This window comes from Zosterops lateralis (assembly GCF_965231275.1).
Source record: "Zosterops lateralis genome assembly, chromosome: 3".
Lineage (NCBI taxonomy): Eukaryota > Metazoa > Chordata > Aves > Passeriformes > Zosteropidae > Zosterops > Zosterops lateralis.
This window is the reverse complement of record NC_139764.1, coordinates 110,305,150-110,332,305: the sequence shown is the minus strand read 5'-3', so window position 1 is coordinate 110,332,305 and position 27,156 is coordinate 110,305,150. Positions and strand designations below refer to the sequence as shown.

Below are 27,156 nucleotides of genomic sequence, written 5' to 3'. Positions count from 1 at the left end.
CTTTCTATGAACTGTCTCCTCCTCTGAGACAAAAACAAGTTTAATTAGCTGTTTTTCAGTGGATCTGTTGTATATTTTATACAATCTTCTCCATAGCATTGTCAATGAAGAGTAATTCACAGCCTCTCTGGAAAGACAGTGGGTAAAGGCATCTATCTTTTCAGCTGGAAATTTGTCCTAAATCTCTGAACTATATAAACATATGTTTGCAACTTATAAAAATTAAACTTGTCCTACTGCACTTAGGAACTCTTTAATAATTTTACTTCAGCAATGATGAAGTGGTTCACTCCCTCTGACACCAGAGTTTTCATTCCCAAGAATTTTTCACTGCTTGTGTGTTAATGCAGTCCCAGGTTTCAGTCTGAACTGAACCAAGTTAACTCCCTTTGTGGAGAAATCATAGAATGGATTGTAGAAAATTCCAGAATCCAGCCAGGGTGGATATCAGCCAGTTGTATCATTTAGCCTGGGAACTGTCACTCGTTCCCTGGTGTAAATAATTAGAATCATAGAATGATGGAGTGGTTTGAGTTGGAAAGACCTTAAAGTTCATCTGAAGGTCCATGTGCAGGGACTTTCCACTGGACCAGGTGGCTCAGGGACAGCACGATAGGAAATACTCTATAAAACATCAGGTACATAAAAGCAAACCTGAAAACAGCACAGTAAAAGAGAACAATGATCATAACACCCCCATTATTGATTCACCTCAACTGCAGCTCCCGAGCAAAAGCTTTAATGCATTCGATGTGCTCCATTTGAAAATTCTGTTTTGCTTTTGTCTTGAGGTTATTTTTTCCACCCCTGTTTTGGATTAGAACAGCCCAGTGAGGACCACAAATATTTCCATGTCTGGTTCCCCCCCAGCCTCAGATGAGCTGAGGATGTTCTTGCTGGTTCACATACGAGATCAAATAATACATTTTGAATTTCTATGTCCACACTTGTGCAGACACATCCAGGCAAAAATATTCACACCTGCTTCAAGAAATTCACCATCAGGGCCCTAAACAACCTGTTCTAGTGGGAGGTGTCACTGCCCATGGCAGGGGGGTATCCCAAACAATTCTGTGATTCTAGAAAACCTTCACTGCAAAGTACATGCTTTAAGTTTACAGGTGAGGAGGAGCCTTCAAGCTCAGGCATCATTTTGCTATTGCACATCAAGAGTCAGTCTATTAGCAGCTTTAAAGTTATTCAGGGCTTTATTTGGAACTGCTGTGCTCACCCTCAAAGAAGAGGCAATCATAACACCAGATAAACTGAGAAAGGTAAAATGGTATTTGAGAGGAGGAATGTCTGTCTAAATGAGGATGAGATGCAAGAGAGCCCTTGGGAAGAAAAAAACTCAAAAAACCCTCTAAAGCAAAATACTGCCCACCCAGCAGGATGTTTTAATTCTAAGGTCTTCAGGCTATTTTTATGATATTACCAGAAAACAACAGTGCAGTTCTGCTTCTTGGGAGGCAGAGAGAGACACACACCAGGAAACCTGGGGTTCACCCACAGCCAGACCTTCAGCAAATCCCTCTTTCCCCAAACCAGAACGAGACAAGGGGCAACCCCCAAATTGTGACAGGCATTCCTGAAGGCCAGGAACCTCTCCAGTGCCAATATCCTTCTATTCTTTTGCAGTCAGCTTGCTCAGAGCACAGTGGAGAAGATGCCAACTGCGCATTGTCATCTCCTCCACTGTTCTCTGAGCAAACTGTCTTCTGGAAAGGTGGGAAGGGGGTGAGCTTTGAACTTCTCTGGGTGTTTCTCTTTCCAGCTTGCCCTCCTCCAGCTCTGCGGGCGGTGGGAGCAGGACTCCAGCTGGCCTGCGGGCCACCAGCCGCGAGATGGCGATAACGTCACGATAGAAGGCGGCCGGACTCTGCTCTTGGGGACCACCACGAGCATCCTCAACCTGCTGCTGCTCAAAGGTCTGCAAGGAGGGCGGCTCTGTGCTCTTCCTCCTCCGGGGATGGAGTTTTTTTCATGGCCTTGATCTCTCCTTCCGTTCCTGGTTGTGCAGGTTGAGCCTGCTCTCAGTAGATGAGAGGGTGCAGTGATGGGGGACAGGGCAAGAATTTAAATATTCTGTGTGCAGAAGGAATTGTTTATTCTGTTTGAGGCATAATTACAATATAAGCAAAAAAGGCCTTTTTTATCCCCTTTTTTCTTTCCCCAATCTACCAAAATAGCTGCTGTCCTGAGTAGTGTTTGATGATACTGGCATTGCTGATAACAAAAATCAACTCTGTTCTGTTTGGCATCTTTGGCGCAGATGTGTCACAAACACCTTTATAAAAGTATTGACATTATAGAATTGCAGGTCACAACTATCAAATGCAATAAATAATCCCAAATCCTGGAGCACAGCTGGTACTTCCTCAGTAAGTAAATAACAGCACAGTTATGGTGGGAAACCCTGGATTTGCTGGGTTTATGTACCTGTACAGAGACCCAGAATAAAAGTAAGACAGGTGTATCTCTATGAGTGTCAAAGTAAGAATTTAAAGAATTTAAATTTTCCATGCCAGAAATCTTCCCCTATGGAAGTGAGGTCCTGGTTCAGGAAACTGCTCTTTGCATGCCTGGTATGAAGGGAATGAGTTGTGCTGGTGAAATTGCTTGCTCAAAGTTAAGCCTCTGCTGAAATAGAGCTCAAAAAATGACAGCAGGAGTTTTTATATGTTTAAAGACCAGGATTGTTGCTGGTAAAATTGCTTTTATACTAAAATGATATTAAAGGTTCTAGTTTTTAATTGAGATGATGGTGAAAGCCATGCATTTGATAGCTATATTTTATTTTAAATTTGAATGATAATTCAATAAAGAAAAAAGTTTCCAAGTTTATCCCTATCATGAGAACATTTCCAAAACTGATTGAACTTTCTTGGTCTAGGCTCAGGGGGTTTCAAGAATTGCTACATCAGACATCATTCCCATTTAAAAACAAAATTAAAAATCAACTGAGATTTTGAGATTAAAAAAAGGCAAAACAGTACAATTCTTTATCTCAGTGATAATTCTAAAAATTCTAAATCTGTGATTCAAGATTCTTCTTAACCTTACTGTGATTATGCCATACTTTACAGGAGACAGATCACAACACCAGATTTCTTTTGGCTGCAAATCTGGATGAAGATTTTGGGGCTCAGTCACTGATTTTGTGAAGAATTGGGGCAAAATATTGGAGCAGGAACCCTCTGAACTTTGGACCTATTCAAAGACTCATTTGATCTATGAGTCAGCCCTCATGAAGCTGCCGTAGCTCTGATTGAATTTAATGAAGTCTGGAGTAGTATCTTTATGGCTTTGGCTCATCTGACATTCAAATCCTTCCTCCTCTTTATCGTGTTTTCCAAGAAGCCTGGTTTATAATGTCAATTCAGTTAGAAAAGCAGCATTAGAATATTCTAGATGCGATTATTTTCTCCATTGTTACACGCCAAACGGAGGGACAAAACATTTTAGAATTATAACCTGCAGGAATTTTTTTATCTGAGCTTTGTGAAGTTGCCTGTTGCATCCACTGCCACTGTCATAGGTTCTCTGGCTTGGTTAGATTTGGAATCAAGACATGTTGAGATCTACTCTGAAATGAGGCTGAGATTCACCTTCCCTTTTTTAAAGCTGCCCAGCTCAGAGGAGTTGTTTAGGTTCCTGTATTGATAGGAACACACATTAACAAACACCTGTTCATCTAAGGAAATATAGACACCCTTCTCAAACTGAATCACAGGTGATCCCTCAGAGCAGCAACTACCAACTCCACAAGCACATCAAATAATCAACCACTTCCCCCAGGTGCCAGATGGGCATGGCAGTGAACCCCTAACCCCTAAGGTAGGTGTAAATATGTGCTTCAATTGAAACCTCCCATTCCTATTCTACCTGGAGAGATTTTCTTAGTTGGAGCTGGAGAATGGGATTAAATTGTAGCTCTGCTCCATTTGGCTTTCATGACTCAGCATCAGGCTGGCTGTGGACTCATAAGCTGAAAACACAAAATTTTGTGGATGGAAAAATGCTGTAATGCCACTGAATCCACTGGTGCTATACTGGCCATTTTCTGGTGCTGGATCCAGCAAACCAAACACATGTTTACAAGCCCATTTCTTGAAATTCCTCTTTTTTAAGACACCATGAGGATTTTGAATACTGCCCCTGTGTTGTCTCCTTTTGAGGATTTCAACATTGCAGGAATTATTTGAAGAGTGTTAGAACAAGGACATCAACTTCACGTGCAGCCTTAAACTGACCCTTCTTTGTATTAACATATAGCCCCAAACATACAGTGGTTCTGGGAATGACCAGAAGATCTGGAGGTCAAAAAAATAGAGAAATAGGATTAGGCAGCTGGATTTTTCTCACTGCCACCAGGGCTCAATAGTTTCTCCCTCCTCCTCAACAAGCAGAGCAGGAACATGTGGATCTCGAGAGTGGAAAGTTTAATAGTCAGGCTGTGAAATGGCTCAGACAAGACTGATTGGGGAAGAGATACAAGATAGAAAGACTGTAGATAATTCTGTATGTTCAGCAGATTGCAGTTATTTTTGTAATCCCAGCATCACAAGTATGGAAATATTTATGATAACCCAGGACAGATGGAAATTTCCTTTGCACAGGGCTTGCACTGGAGGAACTTTGTGTTTGATGGGTTGATACCTCAGGCGTGTGTTGTTGCCTTTGTCTGCAATTATGGTGGTCTAGGGAGGTATGGAGACAGAAAATAATTAAAAAAAAAAAAAGCTGTCTGGTCTTTCAGGAGATACTTTGAGTTGAATTTTAGGGTGACACTCCCAGTGCACCCCAGTGGAATTGAAGATCCTCACCTGGGCAGTTGGTCTTGCAAAGGCAATTTTGAGGTAGCCACTCTTGCAGGCATAAGGGAGAAGATCGCTTTGATCCTTGTACTGGAAAAGCCTCATTTTCACTCAAAGAATAATTTAGGTTGGAAAAGACCTCCAAGATCATGGAGTACAAACTTTGACCAAATACCACCATGTGAACTAGACCAGAGCACTCAGTGCTATGTGCAGTTTCTCTTTGATTCTCTGATTCTGTGAATATTTTGAATTTCTTGTGATCCACGCTTTGATCAGATTTTGGCGAGAATGGATCCTGTGAGTAAATTCAGGAGTAGGGAAAACAAAGATATTGATTTTGCTTGTCTTTTCCTCCTCTTTGATGCTATTAGCAACAAGCATCAAATATTCACTGATACACCAACTTCAATAGTTGTCAAATAAACTGTGCTTCAGTCACTGCATTAAAGATTGGGTTTTAATTCACTGGAAGAAGGAAAAAGTGTTTCCCTCTGTTTTCTTCTCTGTGGCATCAACTAGTCCTTAAACTCATTTTTAAATCCCTTGTCAGTAGGCACAGTTGGAACCTGTTCCTGTCATGGTGTTTTCTGTGCCATTTTGATCAATCCATTTGGGATATGCATTGTGATACTTTTTTTTTTTTTTTTTTTTTTTTAGGCAGTTTCCAGTTCATATTTTCTTTTTTTAATCAGGCAGAGACATTACAATTAAAATACCGTAAAAACGATTCTGGCAGTATTGCAATAAGCACGTTTTTTAATTAAAGAAAGAACATGGGATGTACAAATAGTACCAGCTAATGGGAAATTTCATCCAATGTATTTTTTAATTGAGATTTAAAAGGAAGAAAAGTCGGCTCTATTTCTCTCTGTCACTGTGTGATATTTTCCTACATTGTTATGGTGAGCCTTCAATAATTAGTCTCAGAGCTTTAGAATCCTCTCTGATTTCATGAAGAACTGTGAAAGGCATCAGTTCTTTATTTTTCAGTATATTTTTCTGCAGGGATTCAGTGTTATCCAGTAGAGTGCAACTCACAGATGTGGACATTCCTGGAGGAAGAATTTTAAGGCCCTGAATCTGTAGCAGTTTAAGGTGTGGGTCTTTTCAGATCCTCCCCAGATGCAAACCTTGGTTCATATTTAGGTGTGGATTGCAGGTTTCTTTTGCCATCTTGTTTTATATGGGCTTACAGGATGTGTGTTGGACTCCCAGGACTCTCACCTGCCAATTAAATTGATTTGCTGCAACTTCAGCAGCTCTTGAGACTCCTGTGGGATGTTTCACAGTGAGCAGATCTGTGGGAGCTAATCCTGGCCAAGGAACTGAACACAGCTTTGGCAGAGACTGAGCAGAAACCCCAGGCAGCACCATCTCTTTCCTCTAATCACTGTTATGGAGGGAGGGAATTACAGAATCACAGAATGGTTGGGGTTGGAATGGACCCTAAATCTCAACTCATTCCACCCCCTGCTATGAGCAGGGACACCTTCCACTATCCCAGGTTGCTCCAAGCCCTGTCCAACCTGGCCTTGGACATTTCCAGGGATCCAGGGGCAGCCACAGCTTCTCTGGGGACCCTGTGCCAGGACCTCACCACCCTCACAGGTAGCTTCCAAATGTGCACTTAATGGATGTCTGTCACTTGGGGACCTGAAATGACAGCCCAAGGACCTTTGTTTTCATTCCACCTCTGTGGGTGGTGTTTACCTGATGCCTTCACAAGGCTCACCTGGGAGTTCCTCAGTCAGGTCCCAGATGATGTCAGATGTGCCAGAAGACACCCTGGAGTGTCTGCACCTCTTCCCCACCAAAGTCAGCTCTCCTCTTCCAAATCCATCCAGGTGTTGCTGAGTATCTCAGAGGCCCCTTAGGAGCTGAAGAAAAAGAAAGATTTCTTGGAAGGAGATACACCTATGGCAGCATCTCCTGGGATGCTGATTGGAATTGCCTTTTACTTGTCTCCTGAGTTCTGAGGGAAGAGCCTGAGCAGTTTCCAAGGGAGCACGTGCCATCTGAACAGATGGCTGTGAGCACAGCAAGCCAAAACAACAAAGGCTTGTCAGGCTGGGGAGATGAATTCTGTCTGAGAGTAGTGAAACAGCTGCTGATTCCTCTCCCAGGGATGGATTAAGGCCTCCATCCAGCAAAATGCTGGAATACAAGCTTAACTTTTGAGTGTGTCAGTGATGTCCTGGTGGAAATACAAAGGCATTTGAATTCAGAGCTAATCTGGGATCTGTACCAAAATGGAGGAACATTTTGAGGGAGGTGCAGGATGAATTTTGGACTCTTGGTTTTTTGGATGGAGCCAACATAAAAAAAAATTTTCTCCTTTCCATCTTGTTCAGCCATGGTCCAAGCTGCAAACAACTTTCATGGCTCACTGGAATGTCCTGTGAGCATGTCAACACAGTGCAGGTGGCAGAGCTATGAAATAATTAATTGTCTTTTCTAAAGCTCATGAACTTTGTATTTTTCTCTCTGTACACAGTAAGATTTTAGTTGCTTTGGTTGTTTTTTTTTTGGTTTTTTTTTTTTTTTTTTCCTTCTTGGAGGCCCTACCAGGGACACCCTTGGAGCAGGAGAATGAGCAGTAAGGGAGCTGCCAGCACAGTAAAGCCTTGTGGTTATACAGGATCAAGCAAAGCTATTCCATTCTGCTGTTTTGCCACTCAGGGATGCTGGCCAGGAGTAGAACTTCTGAGCCTGGGCCTGTCTCATGGGGAATTCTGTGGCTTTGTCATGTGAAACACCAAGTGAGAGGAGCTGGTAAGAGCAAGCTGAAGCCTGTGGGGCTGAGTTATTCCTGGTTATGGAGCAACCAGAGCAGATCTCCCCTGCACTGTGATGGGAAGAGGTGGTCCAGGAGAGGGGATGAGATTTCAACCTGCAAATCCCCTTCCATGTAGAGGAAGTTTCCTGCTATATATCACAGTAGTGATATATAAGACCATTTTGTTGATACTCTTCTACCACTTGATTATTAAAAAAAATAATTCTTGATACTATGCAGCTCTGTTCTTGTATTTGCTTGCTTTAACACTGTATTCAGCTTTACATAAAGAAGTAGAATTAAACCAAATTTGAAGCAGAACTGAATATCTGAAGTTGAACTAAATATAAATATGTTACTTTTATCCCACCTCCCTAATGAGCTCTTCATTAGGAAAAATATCTTTTATTGGCAGTGAATGCAAAGTGTGGCCTCAAAAGGTGATAATAGAAAATGTCTCCACACAAAAGTTGTACTTTGGAATGGGGACTTTTCTTCTTTCCAATTTCAGGAAATCTCTAAAACATTCCACATCACAACCTAAATGAAAGATACTAGCATTGCTTTTATTTATTATGAGAATATCTGGTTTAGAATTATTTTTTAATTTAAAATGATATTTTGGAGAAGGCATATAAACTGCTATGTCTGCAAGTGTGAATTTTCTTGACAGAGGCAAGGAGAAATTCCTCACAGCAGTCTTCCCAATCTTCTACTTTGTTGTTCTTTTCTTTCATTTTTTTTTCTTTTTTCCAGAAGTGTATGATGCAGCCTCTTTTTATAGTTAATGTTTCGGATACCTGGGCTGTGGCACTGTATGAGCCACTCCACCTGACAGAGAGAATTGTTAATACATTCCCCCTCCAAATCCTTTACTTTTGAGCATGTCCTTCACCATTTCCCAGGGACTTCAGGAGGTAAATCTTTTTTCACAAAACCAATGGTGTTGTAATTATTCTTTCAGCAGATTAAACTTCCCACCTTATTATTAGGTTTGTTTTCTTTAATATTTCTTTTTTTTTTTTTTTTAATTATTAGGTCTGGCTGCTTCTCCTCTCCTGTGGGACATATGGAGTAGCCTTGTTTTCATTCTTTCTTTCCCTCCTTTTTTTCCCCCTTTGGTAAAGACAGATAAAGAAAGATTTCTTTTCTGTTCGTGCAGAGGTGGAGGCTAATTGCTGGGTTAATTGAGAAGAATAGTGCTTCTGATGTTCTCACAAAGTATCAAATAGCCTCAACATATTTCTCCCCTTTCTCCCTCGCTCCACCTAAAGAGACTCATTGAATTTGCACATTACTGTAGAGAAGTGATTATGGGCTTAATTGTGTTTATTTTGCTTGGTGGGGAGGCCATCATAACAGTTGGTTGATTGATTTTTATAAAATCACCCTCAAGGTCATGTGTAGGACTTTGCTTTCCTGTGCAGCCATAACAAACAATTTGAGGGTCACAGCCAAAGGCTCCGTTGAGCAATATTCCTGCTTTCTGCTTGCAGAGAAGGGGTCAAGTGCAATAAAAGGAGGAAGCATAACTTTTTTTTTTTTTTTTTTTTTACAAAAAGGAGAAGACAACCCTGTAAAGCAGCAGTTGTATATTTATTCTGACCTAACAAAAACCACAGAGGTGTAGAGGGACAATATGCAATTTTTGGACAGAAGAATTTTGTGAGTTTGGCCAGAGTTTGTTTTACACATAGACTTGATAAATTGTTAAATGAGTCTTTCCTAATATTTTCTTTTCTGTTCTGCGGTGCTGCTCTTCTTTTATCCTCAGCAGCTGAACTTTACTTTTCCACTGTATTTTCTCCCAAAGACTGAGCACCATTTGGATTTGTCCTTGGATCTTTTCAGAAGCTTTGCAAAGATCCAGGGAACAACAGCATTGTGGAGTGACCATGAGTGTAGCTGATCTGCCACTTTTCCAGGGTTAAATTTTGTGTCTGACTCCTGCTTCTAAGGGAAAGGAAAAGAGTTACATACAGCAAATTCCACAATCATAGAGTGGTTTGGTTGGAAGGAACCTTAAATAACATCTTGCTCCAACCCCTCTGCTGTGGACAGGACACCTTAAATTAGACCAGGTTGCTTAAAGCTCCATCCAAGTTGGTCTTGAACAGTTCCAGGGATGAGGCAGCCACAGCTTCTCTGGGCAACCTGTTCTAAATCCTCACCATTCTCACAGAGAAGAATTTCTTTGTAAAATAAAGGCTTCTGGTGTTCAGGTTGCACCAGGGGAGATTTTAATTGGATATTAGGAAGAATTTCTTTACTGAAAGGGAGGTCAAGCAGTGTAACAGATTTCTCAGGGCAGTGGTTGGCTCACCATCCCTGGAAGTGTTCAAAAAATGCCTGGACCTGATGCTTGGAGACATGGTTTAGTGGTGGACTTGGCAGTGCTGAGTTAAAGCTTGGACTCCATGTTCTTAGGAGTATTTTTCAACCTCAGTGACTCTGATTTCTCTCTGGAAGGGTCAGACTTGCAGGCCAGGAGTGCACAGCTCCAGCTGGAATTCCTGCTGCTCCTGGGATGTGGTGGGACTATTTATTGTACTTGCACCCAGGGCAGTCAGCAGCATCTAAGCTCCTCAGGCACTCAGAAATCCACAAAAGATATGGAAAACCTTTGATCAGCAGCTTGAAAATTTTGAATGGGCAATATGTGACTGAAACTTGGGAAATCCTGCTTGAGACAGGATTGTGATTTTGCAATCAAGGGATAAGACAACTGTCTACCAGTCCTCCTGGTTCAGTGGTACAGCATGGCAGCAATTAAAATACTCATTAAAAATTGTATGAAGAGAAGTAGAAACATAAATGACTGTATTTCACTGAGAACAGAGCATAGGAAGTCAATAAAGACCTTAGGGAAGATGTGTTTTTTTTTATGTTAGGAGTGAAATAAATCACAGTGATTTACAGTTCCATTTACAGATTGTGGTGATAAAATTATTAACACTGCTGCTATAAGGCAAAAGTATTTAATAAATATTTCTGTTCTCAGTATGGGAAGGAACAGGATGGTAAATTATATCATAAGAGGAAGATGGGCCAGCAGTCCATTTATTGCCAAATAATGCTGATAGAATGAAAACATTAAATATCCTTTCAGAATACACATTCTTAAAATCAACAGGTCCAGTCTCATTCAAGAGCTTTAAAACTGCTCTTGGAGCTGCTGGAGTCAGATATCTTGTGTTGTTTTACATGAAACAAGCTGAAATTTGTTCTGATTCATCACAACCCATGCAGTATAATTTGCAAAAACTCTACATAAATTCTCAACACTAATACATTTGTACATAGAAAAGTATGTCCAGGAAAAGAGAGAATTTACACTTAGGAGAGTTGGTGTTTGTGAGAGCAAACCTGTGGTTCCCGGTAGTTTTAAGCAAGAAAATGTGTGGTTTATTTTTTTCTTCTATTAAGAATATTCTGTAAAAATTTATGTAAAAAAAAGTGGAAAGCAATGAAATCTAGAAAGAAAATATTTAATGGGTAGTCCCTATTCAAATACTGGTTTTTTTAATAAACCTAAGAAATGAAGACTAAGTTATAAGACTTTGTTATAAGCTCAAGAAATCAATGAAACAAGAAAAGCCCATCCATGTGAGAATAAAAAAGGAAATCAGGATGAGCAAAGTATGAGCAATGGTGAGCTATGGTCAAGATAGTGCTTAATCTGTTTTTTATATTAGAACTTCTCTCCTTTTTGTTTTTTTCTTTTTGTCCAAACATTGCAATTAACCCTGAGGTTTGGTCTCCCTTCTTCTTGCTAAGGACTGGTGGTGTTATCATGGAATGGGTTGGAAGGGACCTTAAAGATCATCTGATCATCTTGTTCCAGCCCCTGCAATGGGCACAGACAATTTCCACTGTCCCAGGTTGCTCCAAACCGCATCCAGCCTGGTCTTTAGCACTTCCAGGGATCCAGGGGCAGCCACAGCTTCTCTGGCCAACCTGTGCCAGGACCACACCACCTTCACATGGAAGAATTTGTGAGGCAGAAGAACCAACTGGGTGGTAGGTAGGGAGATCACAATGAAAAACTGCTTCCACCAGTAGCAAACTGGGCATGGGATGAGCTGGTGCAGTTATCAGCTACTTCACACAAAGGGAACGTGGGAGACCCCCTGTGAGAGGTGTGAATTTTCCAGACTTTGGGAATTTCCCTACTCTCTCCTGGGAAACACAGCTTGACCTAGGAAGGTATATCCCATGCGCAGTGTGACAAAATGAATGAGAGTCCACTCTGTTCACATCCATTCTGAAAAAAGTGACAGCGTTCTTCACAGGAGAGGAAATGTGAAAGGAGGTAATGGAATAAACCATCCTGAGGTGACAGACTGGGATTTCCAGCTCATGAGAGGCAAGAACAAGGGAGGCATTTGACAGAACTGAAGGCTTGAGTCAAAAAAAAAAAAAAAAAAGGAAATGGTTTTTCATGCACTATGCATTTAACCCACAGAATTCATTGATTCAAGAAGTTGTTGAGACCAAATATCACAAAGATTCCAAAGACCAGTTCTTTATTACTGGCAAATCTTATCCAGTTATACTAATAGTCAGTAGGGGGAAAATGTTGGCAAGGAGTTGAAACTTTATGCTTTGAGGTGAAGCTAACCTCTAATTAGGGATTAAAATGAGTTTTTTATGGGGTGGGGAGATCAACCCACAGCCAGCTAAGAGGGAGATGTGTGTCACACTGTATTTGGAAGCATCTGGTTTTGAACAGCAGCTGGAAGAGTTTGCAGGATTAAATCACCCACTGATCTAAACAAGTTGCCAGTTCTTATGTTCCAAAGCAGTTTTCCTCTCCCCTCTCCCAGTCACAAATAGTTTGTAATCTAAAAAGTAACCTAATACAAATTAAGTAAGAATATCCCTTTTCAACATTAAGTGACTTAGTCGGTTAAAATTGGGTTTTTCCAAACAGCTTCCTTCAGCTGTGGTTGAAGAGTCTGCTCAGGCTGACTGGCCTTGCTCAAGTCTAGAAATGCAGACTTGTAGTATCTAAAAAGGGACTTGATTAATCAGGTCTGTAAAGTGTTGATAAATCCATAGGGAGAAAGAAAGAGCATGGTGGAAATTTCACAGACTGCAATAACATTTTTGCCCTAATTTTGTAATTTTATTGCAAACCCCTTTGTTTACCCACCTCTTACAGTTCCTTTGACTGTGAGAGAATGACTGACCAAATAAATTAATGTATTTTGTTATTTCTTTTTTTTTTTTCAGGTGGCAAACTCCTGTTTACTGGACCAGGACCTGTAGAACTGCATGCTCATTACATCCTGGTGTCTGATGGAGGAGAGCTCCAGGTGGGATCCCCTGAGGCCCCTTTCCCTCACAAAGCACACATCTATCTCTATGGAAGCCTCCACTCTCCACCATTATTTCCATATGGAGTCAAATTCCTGGCAGTGAGGAATGGGACCCTTTCCATTCATGGTGAGTACATTTCTTTTGTTGTCAAAAGCTAAGGACAAATGAATAACAGAAAACAAAACAAAACACAAAACCCCACATTTTTGGTAGAAAAATAAATTGACAAAACTTTGGTCATGACTCTCATAGAATCATGGTATGGGTTGGGTTGGAAGAGACCTTAAAGACCATCCAGTTCCAAGCCCTGTGCCATGGGCAGGGGCATCTTCCACTATCCCAGGTTGCTCTAAGCTCCATCCAGCCTGGCCTTGGACACTTTCAGGGGTCCAGGGGCAGCCAGAGCTTCTCCGGGCAACCTGTGCCAGGGCCTCCCCACCCTCACAGGGAAGAATTTTTTCCTAATTTCCCATCTAACTCTGCCCTCTGCCAGTGAGGATTCATTCCCTGTGTCCTGTCCCTCCATCCCTTGTCCCAAGTCCCTCTCCAGCTCTCCTGGAGCCCATTTAGGCACTGGCAGGGTGTCTGAGGTCTCCCTGGATCCTTCTCTTCTCCAGATAAAGACTCCCAGCTCTCCCAGCCTGGCCCCAGAGCAGAGGGACTCCATCCCTTGGAGCATCTCCATGGCCTCCTCTGGACCTATTCCCACAACTCCACACCACTCTTATATTGTGTCATAGAAGAATTTAGATGTGGAGCTTTTCTTGAATACTATGAAATATGGCTATAAAATAGCCATTTCTTGGAGCAGGAGTTGGGACATGGAATTCAAGTCCAAACTCAGCATGATTCAGAACTTTGGTGCAACGCACATTTCTCAAGTTCTCCTCTACTGGGCTATTTTTAAAAGCTCTACGTCTCATAGAGGAGGAGAAGAGAAAAAAAGGAAAAATATATGAATGTCTCATCCCCTTTCCTCCTGTTCATGCGTGTCAACCTTTCTGCTGGTGGGTGTTCTCACCCTCCAGCAGGTCCTGAACTTCCACCCTGCGCCTTACAGGCAGAAATATTGCTGTCTGAGCACAGAGACTTGTGGCTCTTGGCCAAAAATTATGTCAGGCACCAAGGGTACCATCTGAGCCCAGGCAGGGAGTGAGATGTGCCTCTGTGCCACCTTCCTGCCAGCTCACAGGAGCTGAGCAAGGTCGGGAGAGGTGGGGTTTGGAGGGGAGTCAGTGAACAGATGCTTTTCTGAATCAGGAGAGATGGGCAGGGGCTGGGGAAGGAGGCCCTGGCAGGGGCAGGAGAGGTGGGGCTGCACCTCAGTGATGCTGGTTAGCATGTGGGCAGAGTGTAATGAGCCATGTGTAAATGTATCAGTCTCTGAGGGTCCAGCCTTTGCAGAGAAGTGGCTAAAATTAATTTGAGCCTGACTGCTCTTCAGTGGTGTTTTGTAAAGCAAAAGGTTTAATGAGGAAAAATAACAAAATAACAAACGTTACAGAAAACAAATGATAAGCCGTGCACAGGTATCCGATAAATCTCTGACACCTTGCTAAAAAACACTGCAAAAAGCCTCTTACTTCCTTTAGGCTCTTTCCTAAATACTGAATGTTTAAGGAGGGTCAACCTGGCTTGCAGCCAATAGAGAGAGATACAGGGTTTGAGGAACGGTGACAAGATCCAATAGATGCTTCTCTCTTGGTGCTGAGCCAGTCACTGCCAGGAGGGGATGGAAGTTTCTGGGTTCTTACCTTAAGGGATGAGTATTAAACTTTTCCCTGCATGGAAAACGCTTGCTGGGTGTGTGAGGTGCATCACTACACCTCACCACCATGTCAGGTGCTCTTGACCCCTTCCTTGAGACACAGCAAGGCTCAATTATTTACTGCCTGTAAAAGGCTTCAGTAATTTCAGTGAAGTGTCTTTGCAGAGAGTTTCTACCCCATTTCCTGGAGGATCTCTGTGAAGGAGGGCTATTAGAGCATCTTGGCTGAACTGACTGTCTGTTACTGGCCATTGAGTTTCACACAGTTATCCCAGCCCTGAGCTCAGTAATTCCTGTTAGATTAAAGCTTGCCTTCCAGAAAGGCTTGGCCTTTGAGGATGTCAAGGGAGACAGAAACTAGCTTTTTTTCCCTTAGAGGCTTTTTCCAGGGGATTAATTTGGTTAATCATCCTTTTTTTATTTTTTTTTAATTTTTTTTAAAAGAAAAGTGTTGTGATTTGAATTTACCTCCTAACAGCTTTTGCTGCTTCACTTTCTGTGTCTTCTGCCACTTTAAAGTGTCCTTCTATTCTTGGTTTGGCCCCTGTAAACCAGGATTTTGTCCTTAGATTGTCATCACTTTACAGCATGAGCCTTCACTTTTCCATGATTTTTGTTTTCTGGCAATGTAGGAAAAGCCAGTAGCAACTCCTGGTAGCTGTGCCTCCTGTAGTGCTTCTGCTTTCCATTCCAAGCCTGTATCAACTCTGCCTTGGTGACTCCATCACCCACAAAACTGAAGACAAACAGGGCAGAGCACATTTCGCAGTCTTACCTTGACAATGTGATGGAGGGAGGTAAAGCCAGGCATCCACATCAGTACCTTTGAGTCTTTTCTCAGTGGTAATTTGTCCATTTTACTCAGTGCCATCATTCTCAGTGAGTTTTCATTCCCTAGGAAAACAAGAGGGTGAGGTCTGCAATCCAAGTATTACCTGGATGGAGATACACAGAGTGAAAAGTGGCTTGACCCTTAGTGGAAAAAACATTGGATTATTGAAAGGCTTGTGTGGGAAGGGATATTAAGACCACCTAAAAATGCCTTCTACTATCCCAGGTTGCTCAGGGTCCTATCCAAACTGTCCTTAAACACTTCCAGGGATGGGGCAGCTCCAGCATCTCTGGGCAACCTGTGCCAGAGTCTCCCCACCCTCACAGGGAAGAAGTTCTTCCCAAAGTCCCATCTGACCTTGCTCTCTGGCAGTTTGAAACCATTTTCTTGGTCCTGTCCCTCCATCCCTTGTCCCAAGTCCTCTCCAGCTTTCCTGGAGCCCTTTTAGGCTCTGGAAGAGACTCTGAGGATCCTTCTCTTCTTCAGGCTGAACAACGCCAACTCTTATTCTATTATTATTATTCAAAACCAATTCTTATTCAAGAAGTCATATCAATTTCTTATTCAATAGATCCAGAGTAGCTATGAAGTCACTTTTAAGCTCTGCACAGCGCTCAGTCCCAGTGCATGGCTGCAATCATTGTTCATTCAAACCATGTAATCTGCAATTTAACATCGAAGCAGTAGAAGCCTGCTAGAAAACATGACAGAAAGTAGTGGGGTCTTTTCCTGGGTTCATATTGCTTACATGGGAAAAAAAAAAAATCTGCTTTTCTGTCTTCAATTTAACACCAGTCTGGTCTGTGGTATAGAACATATCGTGGAACATGACAGCCCCTTTTATATATATACGTGTGAAAGAGGCTGACATGCTCTGCAATGTACATTTGTGAGATACATTTATATACACAATATACATGTTATCTCAGATTAAAATCATTAAATAAGCAGGTTTCCAAATTCTTGGCTGTCTTGGCAAAGGCAGGACCGAACACATTTTTAATTCCTTTTCTCTTTCAGGCTGGGAATGTTGGGGGATGCTCTGCAGCTCTGGTTGGGTTCAGATTGTTTAGTAAGTGCTGTCAGCTCCTCACTTTGATATGTTAATATGACTAAGGGTTTCCCACAATTCCCACATGAGTGGCAGTCCTTTGCTCCCGTGGTTGTAGCAGGCTGGGAAATTTCACTGTTGCCTTTGGCTTTAGCCAACTCCCCTGCCAGTCAGAGCGTGCCACCCATAAACTGCCTGTCAATCACCCGTCACTTTGAGAGGGGCTTTCAGTCAGCCAGGGCAACCTGACTTTTTGACAATGTAATTATGGCCCTTGCATCTGCAGTAGGGGCCTGAGCAGGGCTGAGAGAGTTTTATTGATTGTTCAGAAGGGAAATTTATCACTGTCTCCAGCTCCATTCACGCTCTATTCCCTGAGAAACTCTCCTGACAAGCTTCGGGAGAGAAGTTCAGTGTGGTGGCCTTGGCTGTTCTTGTGCCTTTGTCCTTCCCAGGGAAACTGGAGACACCAGTAGACTCTGAGTGGGGGCAGGAACTGGGTATAGAGTGGAGATGCTGCATCAAAACAAAGAACACCCAGCCTGTCCTTGTGACAGCTGATCTTGTGGTCCTAACACACTTATCACAGAATCCCAGAATGGTTTGGGTTGGAAAAGACCTTAAAGAACATCCAGTTCCCCTCCCTGCCATGGGACACCTTCTACTATTCCAGGTTGCTCCAAGCCCCATCCAACCCGGCCTTGGACACTTCCAGGGATCCAGGGGCAGCCACAGCTTCTGTGGGCAACCTGTGCCAGGGCCTCACCACCCTAACTGGGAAGAGTTTCTTCCCAATATCTCATCTAAACCCACCCTCCTTCAGCTGAAGACCACTTATTCTTGTCCTGTCCTTCCGGGCCATTGTTTAAAGTCCCTCTCCAGCTCTCCTGGAGCCCCTTTAAGCACTGGAAGGGGCTCTGAGGTCTCCCTGGAGCCTTCTCTTCTCAAGGCTGAACATCCACAGCTCTCCCAGCCTGGCTCCAGAGCAGAGATATTGCTGCACACTGAAAAATTTTAAAGGTCTTCTCCATTTTCAGCTGTCTTGTGTAGGTGATCTCATTATCCCATTGTGTCCTCCTGAAACAGACTGTGACTCTTTCCAAAAAAAGACCAGCAGTTTCGTCAAACATTTATCTAAAACTTTGTGTCTGCACTCTGGTGGGAAAAAATATGAGCTGTGAGCAACCTATTCCAGTGAAAAGTGTCCCTCCCATGGCAGGGGGCTGGAACTGGATGATCTTTAAGGTCGATTCCAACACAAAACCTCCTGTGATTCTGCGATTCTGTGAGCCCGTTCCCTGAATTTTGACTCATAATATGTATCACCTCAGTTAGATGAAAGATATTGCACTTCAGATTAAAAACATGCTGCATTCACTTTGTCCAAACTTTGTAAGGTGTGTGGTAAAGAAAAAAAACAATGTCCTGGGAGTTTTGGTGTAATAACTTATTTATAATCAGGATAATTTAAAAAGAGGTATCAGCAGTCACTTCAATGCTCTAAAATCATGGCTTGTCCTGCTGCAAAGAATCTCCCTGCATTTGCAATGGAGAAAATGATATTTTAGAGGTAAATCTGCATGACTTCTATCCCAGATTTCTCTGCAGCCAAAGCAATCCAATACTTTTTCAGGGTTAGCTCAGGGAAAAAAAAGAAGTTTTTTTTTTATCAGTTGAACCAATTATTAATTTTAATTGCTTTTAATCAATAATAAAACACAAAATATTTGTGAGCTGTGCAGTGTGCTCCACAGAGCCTGTGCATTCCTCCAGAGATCAAACATTTAATCAAATGCCTCTTGCTTTGCCTCCATTAGGCAGTGTTATGTATCTGTGCTGAGTTTCAGATTAAGAGATCATAGACAACATGAGAGAATTTGTTCTGCTTTACTCACATATTAAAAAGAAAAGCATCCCAGGGGACAAAAAATAAGGGAAAAAAATCTGTAGCAGGGGGATTCAAGATAGGGTGCAGAGATCTGTTAGAGAAAAGCTGTTTTTTCACTCTACTGAAATGTATCTATTCAGTAAATGTTATTTTTCAGTATCTGCTTGCTCCCATAGGTTGGTTTTCCTTAGGTGCCAGCTATTCTGTGTGGGGGTTGCAGGAGTCTTTTTGCCTCCTGTGACAGAGTTTTTTCCTTTCCAAGACCTTGACTTTAACATGATGCATTAAAGCAGATGGCTCTGGAACAGAAGGCTGAGCTGCCTTGAATCCCCTCGTGTTCACCAGGGGTAAGAAACTGCACTTAGGCACTTCCCATGGAGTAACTAATGTACAATGACTTGTGCCTTCACTTTCTTATTCACAAATATAAGATGACCATTAGATTTTAAAGACCTAGCAGATGGGGGAGAAAAAAAAAAAGAGTTGGGTTCAGGGCAAGCTGCTGTGTCTTTCACAGTTTGCCCTTCTTTCTAACAGAAACGCATCTATTATCTTGGGTTTACGCTTAAATCAGTTGATTTGTGTGTTGGTGCTGATCTTAATGAGAAAAAACATGATGCAAAGGGGACAGAGAGATGGACACTAATATATATTATATGATAAAGATAAATATAATATCGGTAGTAGAGATATTAATACAATATAATACAATGTACACTCTATACTGGAATGGAATAGAATTAAAAATAGACCATAGCTGATACATTACCTTGTGATTCCTGACAGGGTGCAGTTGTTACAAATGTGGAGGCATTTTATATGCTAAATAATTTCCTCCTTCAAATTTTCAAATATAGCATCAAAATACTGCTTCCAGTTCTGGTGCCAACAAAACCCAGGTTATTGGCTGGAGGAAGAGAACACCAAGCAGCAAAGTCAGGGTTAATTTCCACCCTAGAGAGGAGAAAGGCTGAAAAGTCTGGGCTTCCTGGGGAGGGGTGGAGGTATTCAAGAAACAAATGGATGTGGCGCTCAGAGCTCCTGTTCAGTTGACAGGGCAGGGATTGGCCACAGGCTGGACTCAGCCTTGAAGGTTTTTTCCAACCTGAGTGATTCTGTGAACCCTGGCGAACTGAGAAGCCTGGACCCAGTTCTTGCTCTCCACAGAGCTGCAGGCTGAGCCAGGCAGGGACCCTCCCTTTGGGCTCACCCTCACTTTTCCTGCTGCCGAATTCTCTTCCATCCCATTTTTGGGAGGCAGGAAGCTGATCTTAGCCTGGCAATGCTTGTGCTGCCCCACAATCCCATTCCTGCAGGGGGATATTCCCTCTCTCACTCCACAGCAGCACAGGAGATGAACTGGCAATCACACACAGTGTCACCAGATGTCTGCAGCTCCCTGCAGGGTCCTCTGTCCTTGGCTGCCACGGCTGGAGCTCTTTGTTCTGTCTAAAGACCTTTTCCTCCGTGGAACCTTTGGCTGTGAGCTCGTTCCAGGTGTGGAATATGGATTTTGGCTCATGCAATGAAATTACAGGAATATATTTCCCCTTGTTTTCAGGACTGATGTGACTTAGCAAAGCGACTGGAGGATCTCTGATTAAAGGAAATGTTTAGGAATTTGTGCATTTATGGGACAGCGTGCAGGGAAGGTACATTTTCTGCAATGTAAATTTTCAGAAAAGGGAGACAATGAGAGTTTCTATAGATCTGTTTAATCACAAAGCCCTTCCCATCCTCAGTAAGATCATAGACTCGTGGAATGCTTTGTGTTGGAAAGGTCCTTAAACTCATTTCTTTCCAAACCCCTGCCATGGCAGGGACACTTTCCACTAGACCAGGTTCCTCCAAGGTCCATCCAACCTCATCTTGAACATTTCCAGGAAAAGGACATAATAATCCTTGCTTTCTCCAGGGTGCTGTTGAATGATATTCAGGTGGAGATGCTTTAAGTAAAAACTGCAGTTTCATGAATAGGAAACCTTCAGCCGGACTAGGTCACTTTCAAGGATATTTCCCAGTGGAGAAAATAAAAGTTATTCAGCTTGTCCTCTTGTCTGGATGATGTCAAATTTTTTTTTAATTTTTGCTCACTCAGAGAAGATTCAAGATCAAGCTGGACAGGGCTCTGAGCAACCTGATCCAACTGGTGTTTCTGCTCCTCCAACAGGAGGAGGGGAGGTGGGCTAGATGACATTTAAAAGTCCCCTCCAACCCAAACCATTCTCTGACTCTGATTCCAAACTATGATTTGAGTCCACCTAAAATACCCAGTGTGGTCCTGCTGCAGCTTCTTGTCAAAAAAGCTAATAAACTCTTGGGTGTCCTAAGCGTTAACGAGCAGTTATAAATCAGAAAGGACCTTCTGTTTCACCTCGGGATGGGAATGAAAAGCTCAGTGCAGTGGCTATGGCAGGAAAGCTGCTCTGCGTCTCCCCAGGAGCTGCCCACTCACAGCAGTGACTCCTGCAGGACTCCTGCAGGGGGTAGAAAGGCAGCTCCAAGTTTCTCCCTGTCTCTCCTCTCGTTGAAAAACAAGCTAAAAAACATGCAAATGTCTAGGGAATATACCCAGGATTGGAATTAACAGAGAGCAAAACTAATTGGAAATGTTCAAGTCCAAAGACTTGGCAGCTCACAGTTCAAGCAAGTATTTTTTTAGCACTTTGAAAAGATAGGAAAGCAGCTTTTGTTCTTCTTTTTTGATTCCCTATCCTTCATGGCCAGTGACTGGACTAGTCCCAGCAAGAGCTGAGATAGCTGTGACTTTTTTTTTTTTTAAATAACATCTAGGTTCATAAAATACTTTTTCCTAGTCCTAAATTAAGAATCTGTCACTTGAAGGTCCATTTGGCCATAGAGAGCTATAGCAGCACATCTGTGTGTTATCCTTACTAAAGAGGATTTCTGGAAAAGATTTCCTATTCCTTTTAACTTAAGGAATTTTATCCATTATTATTTTTATGGTTTTATTAACTGAAGCAACAGCACCAAAAATGTCTTTGTCAGGGATCTAAAAATATATTTTTAAAAACTCATCTTTTTCCTGAAGCACCAGTTTCCAATGGCTGTACTGCCAGTTATCACTTTACATTTGGAAATTTTAGGAATGGCAAAGCTAAGTTTGATTAGGAAATGCATTTTGGGTCAAGAAAAGGGAATAATAATACAGGATTATGACAATGGAGAGGAAAGTATGTTCCTAAGATAGTCTGACACCTGAAATGCTGCAGGAAAGTGTATTTTATTACCAGAGACAGTCATAGAGATACAGAATGGTTTGCGATGGAAGAGACCTTAAAGGTCCTCTAGTTTCAACTTCCTTCCATAGGTGGGAGGTTTTCTATACTCTTAAAAAAATAGAATAAAACAACTGAACAGTTGTAATCCATTGAATTATATTATTAACTTCTCTTGAAAAGATTTTTTTTTTTTTTTTTTTTTTTTTTTTTTTTTTTTTTTTTGGTGGGAATGAGAAATCAGCTTTCTTTTCACTTTGTTCCTGGAAATTGAAAGCTCCTATTCCCATTTACACTAAAGATTTACAGTATAGCTACAACAGATTGACAGATTATCTGCAGTGTAATTTGTACATTCCCAGTAAGTAGATTTTGTGTCTGAGCCCTGCAGTTCTCGTAAATTCCTTTTGTGAAATAAAGGGATCTCATTACCTCAACTTTAAAACGCCAATAAACAGTCAGGAACTGTAAAAGAGCTTTATAGTTTGTCAACACCACAAACAACTGTGTGTTCATAACTGAGTTAATTAATTTGTGGTAACTAGAAGTGAAAATGAGATGCATCAGGGTCCTGGGTGTCAGAGGAGAAGGGTTCAAACCTTCCTGCCCCATGACAAAAAAGGAATTTTTTTAAAAACATGTTAACAACTTTTGGGAGAAAGACAACAGACCCATGGCAGAGTTGTTTTCTGTAAAGTTGTTCCCTGGAGGGAGGGGGATTGGTAATAAAAGTTAACTGAGATATCAACACCTCATGGAGTCCTGGCAGAGAGCTGGAAGTGACTCAGGTGACACCTTCCACTATCCCAGGTTTCTCCAAACCATGCCCAACCTAGTGTTGGACGCTTCCAGGGATCCAGGGGCAGCCACAGCTTCTCTGCAACCTGTGGCAGTGTCTCCCCACTCTCTGACTTGAGAATTTCTTCCTAATATCCAATCTAAATCCCTCCTCTCATAGTTGAAAGCCATTTCTCCTAGTTCTATCCATAGCTATTGGTATCCTATCACTGCTTAGGACTGGGTGAAGCCAACTAGGTAAGTGACATATCATCCCACATGAAATGTTTTGTGTTAGAGGCCATAGGAAATTTAATTTATACTGTTTTTCCTCAAGAGTGGCATTGTACACATCAGAATTCTCTCATTCTGAATAATTTTACCACGTCCATACAAGACTTCACATGTAACTTCACATCATCCTTCTAACAGGAAGCATAACCCTGGTCCTGCTACCAAGATGTTCCCAATGTTAACATTTGTGATTAATTAATTTGTAATTAATTTTGAAGTCCCTTGCACTTCTAGGCTGCACCATTCTGCTCTGCTCCATATTTAAGGGTGTTCTCTTAAGCCATTTAGTAAAGTGTTCTGTTCTTGTATTGCCTGCAACAGCTTTTTGAGTCTAAAGGATCTGTCCTGTACCTTTAACATTAAGTCACTTCTGCTTTAGATCTCAAGATGTGTTTTTTTCTCCAACTTGTGCCTAGTTAATTATTAAAAATCAGTTCAATAATTAAGGAGTTATACAGATTCATCTATTTTTCAGCATTTGGAGTGTTTCTACTTGCAGTATATTTTGAGAGAAGAAATAATTTAAATATACCACAGCTGTTGATCTTTTAAACATTTTCCCCTCAAACAGGTAATTTATTTACCTGTTGCACAGCCCAAACCCAGGCACTCAAGGTTAGTTTATGAGCTTTGCATGTTTTATCCAACCTAAAGTTTGTTTTCAAGGGGAATATTTTATAATTAGGACAAAGAAGCCTCAGTTATGGTCCCTCATTGACACCAGAGAGGTGTCACTGACCATATCTTGTGTGTCACTCGTGCTGCTGGAAGTAGAGGAGATTCTGAACTGGAGGTGTTGTATATGGGAATATAAATGGGAAACAAGGAAATGGATAAATGTGGTGCTTAGGGACATGGTTTGGTGGTAGACATGGAAGAGCTGAGTTAATGGTTGGACTTTATGGTCTCACAACATATTTTTTAATCTTAATGATTTTATGATTCTACGAAAGTGGAATCTATTAAACTTGTTTGTTTGGTTGATTTGGTTTTCCCTAATAAAAAAAAATATACTGAACCTATTGGAAAATGGAAGTAGATTTTAAGCATGCAGAGAAATATCCCACCCCACCTAGATCATCAGGAAAAAAGATACAACAAACTGTGTGTTGGGACACAGGTAGCTGAACACTGTAGGAGATGAAAACAAGAAAAAGCAAATAAAGTAAATGGGACGATGTTTGAATGCCTTGAGTATTCTTTTAGAAGAAAAAACCCAAACAATTGAGAACATTTTCCTTAAAAATTTTTGAGTCAGAGCTCGAAAATAGAGAAAAGCCTGAAAAAAAGCCTTTTCCATTGGAGCATGTTTTGCATGCAGAATGGTGTTTCCCACTCCTCAGTAACAAGAGCTGTTGCCCAGCAGTGCTGCTGCAGAGTGTGTGTGACAGATGAACTCCACAGGGGTCAGTTGTGTGTCTGGACACAGATGCACGAGAACACACATTAACACAGGCACACAAATCAGCACCATAAACAAAATGTCCAGAGCTGGAGAGAAACTGTGCTGTGCTCCACGTGCAGATGGCTGCTGCCAGTCGTTGGCTTTTATGCCAGTCCTAAAATTTCACGAGGATCGCTCAGTGGAAGAAGGTAAATGAATAAAGATGAACAGAGTGCTGCTGGTAAAAGAATGCATATAGGATGATGTTAAGAGGGGTTTTTTGGGCTGTATTGAGGATGAGGTCTGTGGTGTCTGTGCCTGTGAGTGGTGGAAGGTAGATTTTGGCTATATCTGCATTAGAGAAGAGTGTGGCCCTACAGAGGCAGAACTGTAGGGTGAGTGATGTACATGCTGAGGATGCAGGGTCCGCAAGTTCTGGGAGCTATGACAGAGTCATTCCAGTCTGGTTCCATTGGCACCTACAGTGTCCTATGTGTCCAACTGCATTTCAGCTTCTGCAGTGGTTTCACAGAATCTCGGGATGGGTTGGGTTGGAAGGGACCACAGTGGGTTACCAGGTCCCTCCTCCCTTCTCAAGCAGGGTCAGCCCAGAGCACAGGGCACAGGAGTGTGTCCAGACAGTGCTGGAATATCTCCAGTGAGGGAGACTCCACACCTTCTCTGGACAATGTGTTCAGTGCTTGGTCACTGCACAGGAAAAGTTCTTCCTCCTGTCCAGGTGGAACTTGCTGGGCTCAGTCCCTGCCCATCCCTCTGGTGCCATTGCTGAGCCCCTGGAGCAGAGCCTGGGCCCTGCTCTGAGCCCTCCCTGCACACAGGGACACCCAGGGCTGAGGGCCCCTCTCAGCTGGGGATCCTCTTGGGGCTGAACAGCCCCAGCTCCCTCAGCCTCTCCTGGGCAGGGAGATGCTCCAGTTCCTTCATCATCTTTGTCACCCTGAGCTGGACTCACTCCAGGAGCTCCATGTCTCTCTTGTCCTGAGGAGCCCAGAACTGGACACAGAACTCCAGATGCACCTCACAGGGCTGAACTGAACAGCAGGAGATCTGTTTGATGCCTTCCAAAGTAGTTTGTAATATGAACTGAAACACCCTAAATGAAGGATGTCTGGGAGATTTTCTTAGCAGGAAGTTGAGAAATTTCAAGTTTGATTTAAGAAAATGCAATAATACAGAACTCTCTCAGGTTTAGATGCCCATCATTGGCACACAGAGCAGGTGCTCACATGTACTTCAAGATAAAAGCGTATAAAGATTTGATTCTTCTGTGATTCTGTTGTGGATTTATTGTCTTGGAGGTGCTACTTCTTATTTCCATCTTCATTAAAGAAATAGTTGGGACATTAGAATATAAGTAATGAAGACACTGGAGTATAAGGAACAAGAAAGTGAAACACAATATGGACAAAGAAGTTTGCTTAATATAATTTGAAAATGATTTATTATTTAGAGGATGCAACCTCTACACTCAGTGATTTCTGCTGTTATTACTTTCCTGCAGTACAACCAGGGAGGACAGTAACTTGCTGTGGGCTAAAGGTAAATGATGATCTATTGCAAGGGAGGGAAGGAAAAGTATTCTAAAGGTGGGTGTGTGAGGCACACGCTCTCCCCTGATGGTGTTCAGTGTGTTGGACCTCAGTGGACTAATCTGTCCCAAAGCCTGAGAGGGAAAAGGAAATGTCAAAAGTTAAAGCAAACTTTATTAAGTGAAGAAAGGAGGATTATAGGGCAAGATTTTTCATTGCTGGGGCTGGTTATACACAGATTTCATAGAATCATTGAATTATTGAAAGGTTTTTGGTTGGAAGGAACTTTAAAGACCATCTCATTTCAACCTCCTGTGACTGACAGGGACAATTTCTATTAGACCAGGTTGCTCTGAGCCCTGTCCATCCCAGCTTTGAACCAGGAGCATCCTACTCCTCTATATTTGTTAGTTTGTTTGTTTGTTTTTGAGTTGACTGACTTGCTTTTTAACTCTTTTTTCCCCTTGTTCTTTTCAGGCTGGATGCCCAAAGTAATTTCCACACACTTGAAATCACCAGCTAATGCTAGTGACACACGATTAGTGCTCCAGGAACCTGTTGATTGGCAACCTGGTGATGAAATCCTGGTGGGAAGTTCAGGCCTTGGAGATGCCCAGCAGCAGGAGGAAGTGGCTGTTATCCAGTCTGTGAACAGCACTGAGCTGCACCTTAGATCACCACTCAGGTATCCTTTCAGGAGCCAAAGAGATTTTTATAGCAGAGAACTAAACAAGGAGAAAATTTGATCAAAGTCAGGATTTACTTTTCTCTGTGGGACATAATAACTATATAAATCCCTTTAACAAAGGTGGCCAGTGATATTTCAGTTCCTCACTCCCCCTAAAGGTAGTAGACATTCAATCCTGAATGTTTAAATTCTATGTTTAAATTCTGTATCATGTCCTTGAACTCAGAAAACCTTTGAAGCAGAAAACACTGATGGGCAGGGAAGTCCAGTGGAGTCAGTATAGGAATGACAAAATTTCCTGAATAGTCCATTTCTTGAGAAAGTGCATTTTTTTTTTCACAATAAGTGTGTATGACTTGTGTAAAAAAGAAATCCTGTCTTTTTGACTGATTTTCTTAAGTAATACACTCAAAGGGTATTTTTTCACTATGAAAATCTGCTTCCATATTTCCAGTGAGTGTTAATTTCACTTCCTTACACTCTCTTCATTTACCGTGCATGGAGATCTTGGACAGACTGAAAATCTCACTTATTATCATCTCCAATGTTGAAACACATTATCTATCTAGTGGCAACCTAACCCCAATGCCCAGGAAGATTTAAGGGTATTGTTTTCAGAAATCATTTGCACTTGAGGAAAAAAGACCTGATGATTTTCACCCAAACATGTTTTGGGAGGAGAATTCAAAAGCTGAAATACATTGTTGTAAATATCATAGAATCATAGAACATCCTAAATTGGAAGGGACCTACAAGGATCATTGAAT

General features: G+C 41.9%; 1 protein-coding gene across 7 annotated transcripts in view; it reads left to right on the top strand.

Moving 5' to 3' along the window:
• Positions 1-27,156, top strand: part of PKHD1 (PKHD1 ciliary IPT domain containing fibrocystin/polyductin) — a 237,303-nt gene that overhangs the window by 76,867 nt on the left and 133,280 nt on the right. For all 7 annotated transcript variants that reach the window (XR_014589511.1, XM_083856783.1, XM_083856784.1 and 4 more), the window contains 3 exons: positions 1,775-1,928; positions 12,832-13,044; positions 26,179-26,386. Coding sequence is in view for 6 of the 7 variants with exons in the window: in XM_083856783.1 (XP_083712909.1) it covers positions 1,775-1,928; positions 12,832-13,044; positions 26,179-26,386 (575 nt within the window). In the remaining variant the exon portion in view is untranslated. The remainder of the gene's footprint in view (positions 1-1,774; positions 1,929-12,831; positions 13,045-26,178; positions 26,387-27,156) is intronic.